The following is a 10074-nucleotide window of genomic DNA, read 5'->3' as shown; positions in this document are numbered from 1 at the left end:
AGACAGACAGACAGACAGACAGACAGACAGACAGACAGACAGACAGACAGACAGACAGACAGACAGACAGAAATGAGCTTTTTTTTATTTTGTGGGAGGCAGATTATTTTTAACTTATTCCTTCAGAAGGTACATGAGCTTGCTTTAAAAGGAAGTTCAAACTTTAAAAAAATAATAATAATAATAATAATAATATTGAGACACTTTAAGACTCTTGATTCACTCTTACCTCTGAAAGGGCAAGTTTCTCTCATTCATTTCCTGTAAGCCTTCCAGAACATACCGATAGGCTTCAAAGTAGGCAGTTGTCTCAACCATCAGAAACTTCTGATCAGGCTGTTAAACAAAGGGAAAACAATCATAAGGTTTCCATATCAGCCATCTATTTTTGAGGTTATGCATTACTCTGCGGAGTGTTGCATACCGTGAAGCTATTATTTAACTGTGAGCATACAATATATTAGAATAAATTCTCAGTACTTCTTGTGTACCTAAAACCCTGGAGACTCACTGCATGCTTCTTTAGTAGTGTTTGATTGAACATCATGTGAATTCTGTATAAAAAAATCTCACCTGAATTCTAACCAGCTTGTATCTGCTCTCCTCTGTAAAGGAAATCTGGACCAGCCCGTGCTCCAGTTTTATTGAGTCTCGGTCTGAAACGGTGGCGAACAGGAAACTCTCAAAATGATCGTGAGACAAGCACACCAAAGAACCAAAGATCAGCCTTTTGGAGTTCTGCCAACGCACAAACTGAAGGGAAACAAAGGACAAAAAACTATTATTGCTAGACATTGTCAGATATGTTCCTATATTTTGATTGAAGCTACTGTATATGTATGCTTTAACTGGACAATTTCACATTTCATAAAACATTTGAGTGCGATGTATTGAGAAACACCGTTGAGATCCTAACCTTCAGTGGCTTAACGTCAAACTGGACAATGTATGCGAGGCCGGTCGGTGTGCATTTTGGCGCTACTAGCTGCGTGTTAAAATACACTCGAATGTCATCGAAGTGCTTCGTCTTCACCAGTTTATCATTCCTTCCCTTGTACGCTTGGTCCTGGAGCAGCTGCTGAATTCCCTCACGAAGCGGTCGAACAAAGTCCTCCCTGAGCAACCGGAAGTGTGTATCGAGGTAAAGGTGGGTGTTTGTGTATGGTTTCGATGTGTTGTTACGTCTGAGAAATGGCCTGAGGTCCTGGTGTAATTCCTCAGGAGTTGGGTAGAGTGGTATGCTCCGAAAATCCTGCTGATCTTCATCTGCGTCACAAACAGGGGCAATTTCCCTTATTCAAACTTTGTTCCAAACTTTTACACCTTTTAAATTAATTGTTTCAGCTAAATGTGATAATGGCCTGAATTATCAATATATAATTGTTAGAATTTTATTTTATTACCTGGGATGTCCCCACCAGCGGCTACGAGTGCATACGTGTCCCTGTCTGTGCGCAGAGTCCCCTCCCTGGATTTCTGCTGGAGGTGCTCTATCAGGCCATTTAGGTTTTCCATTTTTTCGTCTGTTTGAGGATAGACGTCCACACCCGTGGCCCGCAGGCTGTTGACAGAGGCTTGGAGCAGTGTCAGCAACACACTCACAGCTTGGACAGAGCTCGCAGGAAAGATACTGTGCACCTAAACAAGCATATAAGTGAGAGCAATTGGTTAAAGCGTGCAATCGTAAAAAGACAAATCCGTATCAACTTTAATATAAAAAAGTTGTATTGAAAAGCCATGCATAAACATTTCAGTTACGTAAAATAAAATGAGGTAAAGGCAGCAATATGTTCAAAGTAGCGTAAAGTGGTTTAGTCCCCTTTAGGTAAACTATTCAAATGCTCAACTACAATGTTAGGGTGAATATTTCCTAAGGGGATTCTTACTCCAAATACAACATTTAGCCTAAAGAACAAACCTTCCTTTCATAGAATCATCACTCACTTGCTAAAGGCCACTTTGTGCATTGTGAACTTCAACTTGTATCTTTTAATAAAAGCCCCTTTTAGGAGCCACTGCAGGGAGTTTTGCGTCAGTTATCATTTATCTAAACCTAAATGGCTTGTTCTTTCAAACGTTCATTACCTCCGAGAGTATACTCAGGATGTTTTCCAGATGCTGTGGGAATTGTGCTCTGCGGAAAGGGTTGGACTCTGCCACCATGCCTCCCACATGGTGAAGCAGGGTGGTGCGGAAGAACACTGAATCTTTAATTACGCCAGCCAGGTGCTGTAGTGTGCCTCTGTCTGTCCTTGACGTAAAGGCTTTGCTCAGCACCGTGCAGAGAAGCTGCATTAGATCCGGCCTTATCTGCGTCTCACCAAGGAGTGCTTGAAGGCCAGGATGTGAGGAGAGTGTAATGGCCACAACAGACGGCTCCTCCTTGGAGAGGTCCTCGAGTTTTTTATAACCCAGTTTATGACCATGTGAACCTGCACCATCTCTTCTCTCTCCCCCGTCTTGTCTTCTGTCCCCACTGTGTCCTCCTCTCCCGACAGCTGTTCCTGCTGTCCCTGTTCGCTCACCTCCTCGTTCAGCTCCACCTGGCTGACCATTTCTACCAAATCTCTGCCCGTCTGCCCCTCCCCCTCTATTTCCACCTCTCCCTCCTCTTCCCACGCCTTCTCCTCTCTGCCTCTCTGTAAATCTTTGATTGTTCCCTTGACTTTGTGTTCTTCTTCTGACTTCTTGTTCTCTCGTCCGGTTTTTCTGTGCACTTCCTCGTCGTCCTCCTCTTCCTCCACGACCATTTGCGTTTTGGCCAGTATCAGTATCTGGAAGAATTTTATCAATCAGACAATAAACACTGAAAATAAGCTGTAGATGTGTGCTTTATCTTATTATATTGTGTTGTACACTTACCATTACGAGGCTCTCTTCTCCCTCTTCTCGGGCCTTCCATTGTCTTGCAAGGGAAGTTGTAACTAAAGTTGGTAGAACAGATTATTTCAGAAATGAGTGAGAGCGGATTCAAACAAAGTCATTGAGAAAAAGCAATGCCTGTGCTAGTCCCTAAAAAAACTGAAAGCACGGGAAACAAAATGCTGGGGAGGGATTTCTCCATAAATTACTGTCAGCAGCCAAAGCATTTCCCATCTTCTCAGAATCAACACGATTTTCAAAGTCACAAGAGATCCTAGACTTGGATGAGTTATTCATTTATTTATTTGTTCTTTAATGCTGAGAGGAAGTCAAAGCAAACATCCTACTTGTATATTTTCAGTGTTTGGATTTTAAAAAAAAGGGTATGCATGTAAGATGCATGGTTGAATGTCCATAAAAGTATGTGTACACTTCTGAGAAAACAATTTTAAATTGTGAAACAAAAACTTTATCTTCCAGTGTTTGGGTCTGTACTGTGTAGGAAATTGTCTAGCAAATGAAAAGTGCGCCCCCTGCTGGATCTTCTTCCTGTAAGTTTCTTTTTCTTAGAAACAAATGAGAACTCTTTACATGTTTGTTTTTTTTGTTGTTGTTGTTTTTTCCCCTTCAGTCAGCCAAAACACCCAAACATTTCAATGGTATTCACTTACTTTCTAAAATGCAAACTACTGTTTAAAAACTGACATTTTTAATGTTATAAATGTATTGCTTGTCACATGAACTGTATGTGTATGTTAGGCCCAGGCCTCCCTTGCAAAAGAGATCTGTGATCTCATTGGGATTTGCCTGGTTAAATAAAGGTTAATAAATGTGTTTATACATCGCTTTATAATGTAGCTGTTTTTTTCCCTACTACTTTTCCTTTTAATTATCCTTTTTAACTACCATTTTATTTTCACTTGTTAAACAAATTAAATTTGTACGCATCCTTTATGATCGTGCATTGTTGTCAACATTCTTTGTTAAAATTCAGGTCTCTTGTAAATAAGCCTCCGAGGCTCAATGGGGAGCGGTGGCGCAGAGGCTAGAGAAGGTGGGCATGCGCGGGTTCAAGCCCCGGTACCGACAACATCATTCATTCAACCTTTATTTAGACAGGTAAATCCCAAACAGGTCTCTCTTAAAAATGAGTTCTCGTGGCTCAATGAGACTACCTGTATAAAGAATTTAAAAAAAGAAAAGAAAAATGGGATTAACCTGTATAAATAAAGGCTGAATGAATGAATGAATATCTAGTTTTACCCAAATATGCAATATTTGGTAATGCCATTTTAACCTGATGTCAGCTGTCAATCAATGTATTCAAATGTGTCATTATCGTGTTTCAAAGTTTCTTAGTGTTTTTGTATGTTTGTTATTTGCAACAGAATAATTCCCCATATGTGTGTAAAAAAATATATACTGCGAGAACACAGAGCGGTAAAAGAAATGAACTAACCTTGACGAGAATCTTTTCGGCGACACAAAAAGAAGTTTTCCAAAGTTTTACCGCTGAGCTCCGATTGTTTTCAGAGATGTAACATCCTTCACATCCCAGTCGAAATTATAATTCTCTGCTCGCAGCCATTATTTAAAGCTTTTTGTAGGTTTCGTTTTCGTTTCATCACAAACCACGCCTAGGACCCTGCAGGGCAAGTAACCATGACTAATTTCATGACGGTGATTGGCGGGTTGATTGTTTACACGGAAGCGTAGCCACTAGCAACCGTTTACTGGCAGACGACACAGCAGGGCCGAGCTCAAATCGTTGCCGCAGCAGGCTCGAAGCTGTCTCTCTAACCGCATTTGAACCAGCTTGAACTGTTTTCCTTTCTAACCTCTTGACGTTTTAGCTTGAAGTTTTGAAATTTGAGTAGAACATTGTCTCAAACCTGTGCCATTTTACGCAACAAAACTTTTAGGCTGATTTTAGTACAAGACACGTTGGCGAGCCATTTGGGTTTCTGGAACAAAACACTATATCCGAATTAAAATAATAATTTCAACTTTTTTTTTTTTTTTTTTTTTACATTACCCGTTTCATCTCCAATTAAAGTTATTTTTAGTCTGAGCCACTCCTTCAGCTCTTTTCCCTACTCCAGCGGAACCTTACGTCATCGTTCAGGCTTTTAGCAGGAAAGCTAACGCAGACGTATCCATGGTCACTTCCGCCGCTGCAGTAAACATGTAGAGGGTTTAGTTTAACCTCACTGCTATTCGGCTGTAATTCTGTGGTCCATATAATAATAATGGGTTCGATACGTGAAATAGCCTTTTCAGAACCAGGTCAGTGCTGTGTTAGCTTGGTAACTAGCTAACATAATAGCAAAGCAACTGTCCAAGCCGTGTTTTTATCAGGCTTGCTAAATTAGACAGCTAATAGCTAGCTTCTTGATGGCAGCCACGACAACCTAAACTGGGTTTAGCCGAGCAAAGAAGAATGGCAAGAAGGAATATTTAACAAGGACATATCAAAAGCTGAAGAAAAATGAAGGCAAGTAGAAATGATGGCACATCGTCCCCGATGAATGGAAGGCAAGGTAAATAAAGCATGCAAAGTTTAAATGTTTACTTCATCACCTATAAGCTTTTAACTAAAGTGTGTTTCACGTTTTTTTTTAAATGATTCCCGCAAATATATATAGTTGCTGCTAGTATATTTTAACTTGCAAGCTAAACGTAAACTCTAATCATGATCTTTTCTCTGGTAGACTGGGATGCCAGAAGGAAACGAAAAATTGCAGACATCACCCAGGCCCTCAGTGTGGATCCAGTGGATGTAGCAACTTTGAGGAGGATGGCTATCAGTGAAGGAGGACTGCTGACTGATGAAATCCGCTGTCAAGTCTGGCCCAGACTCCTCAACGTCCCCCCTCACCTCTTGGATCAAGAACCTGGTACCATTTGTGTCACTAATACATTTATACACTTATGAGCAGAGCAAAATAGATTAGTCCTGATGCATGCTCAACAATCCTTGATTGAAAATAGGTTTGTTTCTTTGGGCTGCTGCATGTTCCTTCCTTTTTGCACCATGCATCACAATGTATTAGCAGGGAGAGTGAGCTCTCCCACGCACGGTGTTTGCTAATTGTGATGTATCTTGTCTAGAAAAAGTAGAAAGAGAAAACAACAAGGACTACAACCAGGTGTTGCTGGATGTCCAGCGCTCCCTTCGAAGGTTTCCACCAGGTAGGTTGTCTAAGAGTATCTGCCTTTATTAACTTCTGTGTGCAATGACTCTGAGCACACAGAGAACTGTATCGTGGAAACAATGCAAACTCCCTCAAAAATTCTGCCTCTGTCTGAAATATTTTTAGATTTAGTTTATTACTCCTGCTGTTTAAAATTTGGTAATTAGTTTTGAGCATCATAAGTTGTGGTGACTCTGAAGTGCTGAACAGTGTTTGTCATCTGCTCATTTGCAAGAAACAAAAAAAAAAACTGTTACATTTTATAGCACTGCATTATGATAAACAATAATTGCCACTTGTCATTCACCAAAAACTTAATATTATTATTTTAAACTATAGAACTTGAGAATATTTCTGTTTTTATTTGATCTGCAGGATTTTGCAGCTAGTCATCTTGGCTCTTAGAATTTCCTAAGCTTTAAATTAGAAATGCAACCATCTGAATGTACTCTATTTTTTATTACAATATAATGATGTAATACTGTACACAAAGTAATAGGGCTCAGATTGCTTTTTCTAGCTGGAGGTAAAATGGCATCACAGTGGAGCTTGTGCAAGTCTGATTATAGTTTGGTGTGCGCCACCTTGTGCAAATGTAATTTTTTCTTCTAAATTAAAAATAAATAATCAGCTTATTTTTCTACTAAAATGTATTTAGAATGCTAGAATTGTTTTCATTTGGTACATTTTGAAATAAAAAAAATGCAGTGTTTTTTTTTTTTTTTGAGTATTTTAAGTATTTAGATTTTATCCCACATTTTGTAATGCACTTTTTTTTGTTTGTTTGTCAATTTTGAGATATTGAAGATCCTAAGAAACTGAACTTGTTTTCTGTCTTGAAAACATTTCACCTTTCATCTGAAAAACTTCTTCAGTTTTGGTTATAGCTCCAGTTTGTTGATGAGACAGTCACGCGTATAGGGAGTTATATAATTCACTTGGATTGTTGCAGTCACATGTTTCAACGTTTAAAAAGTTGTCAAAGGTATTGAATAGATGAAACCTGACAAATTTTTTTGTTTGTTTGTTTGTTTGTTTCATATAAAAGTACTTTATTTTGAAGATGTAGGTGGGCAGCACCTTGTTTCAAACTTTGAGACATGAAACTGCACCATCACGTATAAACAACTCACAAGTGATGACGCTTCACAGAAGGAGGGATATTGGTCTGTAATCATGTGACTTCAGTAATCCTGGGAGTGTGATTGTGCAAACAATGACTTTTTTGATGGGATGGCTTTTTATTTAGTGGAATTCTCAAAACTGAAGAAACTTTGAAAAGTTTGAAACATTTTCAAGAAACTACAAAATAAGTCCAGTTGCCTTTTTAAACTCAAAGTTGACATGTTCATAATGTGCACCACTGACATGAAATAGTTCAGTAAATGTAGCCATTTGTTTTTCTTTGTTAATGAGGTTTTACTACAGTTTTTGAAATTGCAACTGAGGCATTTATTTACTTCACTTGCTGAGGGGGAAGAAGACTTTGCTTCAAGTAGGCTTAAATTAAAGGTTGACATTTAATTTGCTATCTCATCCATAATTTAATACAAATTTTGTGCGTGCTTCCTTTAAAGTTATTAAAAACTGAAAACTTTCATGTCAAAAATGCTCTGACCTCACCTTATCTGAGTGGTTTAAAATGACTGTTTCTGTATTTGAAAATATATATTTTTAGTTAGTTTGTAGGTCTACATATCACAATAAAAATTGTTTATTTTAAATCGTACACCACTAAGAGTTAGCTCCAGAAAAGCATAACTGAACTGTTTTTAAATTTTTTTTTTTTTTCCATCTTTTTTTTGTTTGGGGGGGGGGGGGGGGGATTTGATAGTGGCACACTTAAAATAAATTTTATAATGAATAACAGCAGCGTTTCCTTGTTGATGATTTTGTTTAGGCATGCCAGATGAGCAGAGAGAGGGTCTTCAAGAAGAGCTGATTGACATTATCCTCAGAGTTCTGAAACGAAATCCTCAACTGCACTATTACCAAGGATACCATGACATTGTCGTCACCTTCTTATTAGTTGTGGGAGAACGCCTGGCATCCGTTCTCGTAGAGAAGCTCTCAACCCATCACCTCAGGTACTTGTCATGAATGCAAACTTAACTGCCAACTCTTCATTGTTCAAGGCTCTTATTTTTTGCTCGTTTCGGTACACTGCTTCCTGATGAGTTTGTGCTTTACAGACAAAAAAAAATATATATATATATGGACATTATTTTACTGATTTATTTTATTAATTTTTTTGTTTTGTATTCTTTCACAGGGATTTTATGGATCCTACAATGGACAACACAAAACACATTCTTAATTATTTGATGCCTATCATTGAAAGGGTCAACCCTGACGTTCATGACTTCATGCAGCAGTAAGTCTAATATTTTATATACAGTTACAACAACATGAAATGTTAGGAGAGGGAAAAACTCTTACATGTGCTGGTTGGTTTTACCACAACACAGACAGTTGTGTATTTTCAAGCACTGGAGAAAATTGTGCTATGGATTTTTTACGACATTTCTTAATAGTTACAATACCAATTACTGGGGCTGTGTCTAAATTGAACACACTTTAAGTTGATCAACTTTTTTTTTTTAGGGCTGAGGTGGGCACAGTCTTCGCTCTCAGCTGGCTCATCACCTGGTTTGGCCATGTGCTGTCAGACTTCCGTCATGTGGTACGGTTGTATGACTTCTTCCTGGCCTGCCATCCATTGATGCCCATCTATTTTGCTTCTGTGGTGAGTTTTCATAATTTTTTTCATTCGTTCAACCTTTATTTAAACAGATAAGTCACATTATTATTGATAGATTTATGACAAAAACAACTCGTTTGTGCCTTATTAGGGTGTTTTAGGTAAATAAACCTTTCCAAGGCTGCAACTTTTATGTATTTTATCCTCGTTTAGTAAAATGTAAGGTTAAATGTTATTTTTGCGGGATGTGTGTTTTTACTCACGTGACTTTCTTTACACATGACAAGTTTATCATTACAGGGGCCTATAGAACAGCAGAGGATGTCCTGTACCATTTACTCAAGTGAAGTGAATTTGTAATTCAGGCATCTTCAGTTGTGTCAGATCTTCTCCAAGGTTTATAAAGCTGTCACTAGTTTGGCAAACCCATTTATTTCAGACATGTTACCCCCACTTATTACACCGCTGATGGGAAAATAATAATCCACTTCTGTGCACACGCATTGAGTGCAATTGTCATGATGGCTCTTGAGAAATATGCCTGTTTGTGTTTTTGTGGCAGATTGTATTGCACCGAGAGGAAGAAGTGTTGGAGTGTGAGTGCGATATGGCAATGGTCCATCACCTGCTGTCTCAGATTCCCCAGGACCTGCCATATGAGACACTAATCAGCCGAGCTGGAGACCTCTTTGTCCAGTTTCCTCCCTCTGAACTGGCTAGAGAGGCTGTGGCACATGAAAGGTACTTGTGTCCATAGGATCAGCAGATATAAAAACATTTTTACACACCGATTCTGCTGTAGCAGCCAGACTCTTAATTGTCATATAAAGCAAAGTCCTATTTTATTTTTTTATTCTTCTCACTAACATAATACTTGCTGATCTTGCATTAATCCATTTCACTTTCTGTCTTTTGCTTTTTCTGTTTGTACCTATCCTTTACCTCCTAAGCATGGCAACCTCTACCTTTAAGGACTTTGAACTTGCGTCCACTCAACAACGACCGGATTCAGTTCTACGTCGTAGACGCAGACAAAAACCAGCTGCTGTGGAGACGGCACGCCCTGTAGTGGCAGTGGCACGACCATCAACAGCACGGCGCTTTGTCCGATTGGCAGTTATGGGCCTGACAGTGGCTTTGGGGGCAGCAGCGCTTGCTGTGGTTAACTCTGCTCTGGAGTGGGCCCCCAAGTTGGACCTGTTTCCTTGAACTACCTTTAAGGCCAACACCAACTTACGTGTCCTTGACTAAATCAAACTGGTCACTCTGCTTCCAAAAACTATTTAATTAGTGAAACCACAGGGTATTTGATTCTGT

The 10074-nt window shown here is 39.1% G+C and overlaps 2 protein-coding genes across 2 annotated transcripts in view; one reads left to right on the top strand and one right to left on the bottom strand.

The window, feature by feature from the left end:
• znfx1 (zinc finger, NFX1-type containing 1) overlaps window positions 1–4668 on the bottom strand; it is a 16177-nt gene extending 11509 nt beyond the window's left edge. Inside the window, exons 1-6 of the mRNA XM_037679825.1 lie at window positions 4597–4668; window positions 2086–2817; window positions 1404–1638; window positions 917–1266; window positions 574–753; window positions 230–336 (exon numbers count right to left, since the gene is read on the bottom strand). Coding sequence (XP_037535753.1) covers window positions 230–336; window positions 574–753; window positions 917–1266; window positions 1404–1638; window positions 2086–2817; window positions 4597–4668 — 1676 coding nt within the window. The remainder of the gene's footprint in view (window positions 1–229; window positions 337–573; window positions 754–916; window positions 1267–1403; window positions 1639–2085; window positions 2818–4596) is intronic.
• A 556-nt stretch (window positions 4669–5224) lies between these two features.
• On the top strand, window positions 5225–10074 carry tbc1d20 (TBC1 domain family, member 20). Its single transcript, XM_037679454.1, has 8 exons — window positions 5225–5402; window positions 5574–5759; window positions 5974–6054; window positions 7957–8143; window positions 8329–8430; window positions 8661–8802; window positions 9320–9498; window positions 9708–10074. Exons 1-8 carry the CDS (start codon window positions 5351–5353, stop codon window positions 9964–9966), a joined length of 1188 nt encoding a protein of 395 aa, XP_037535382.1. The 5' UTR covers window positions 5225–5350; the 3' UTR covers window positions 9967–10074.

This window comes from Nematolebias whitei, chromosome 7 (genome assembly GCF_014905685.2).
Source record: "Nematolebias whitei isolate Nwh7 chromosome 7, NemWhi1, whole genome shotgun sequence".
In the NCBI taxonomy this organism is placed as follows: domain Eukaryota; kingdom Metazoa; phylum Chordata; class Actinopteri; order Cyprinodontiformes; family Rivulidae; genus Nematolebias; species Nematolebias whitei.
This window is presented reverse-complemented; position numbering and strand designations above follow the sequence as displayed.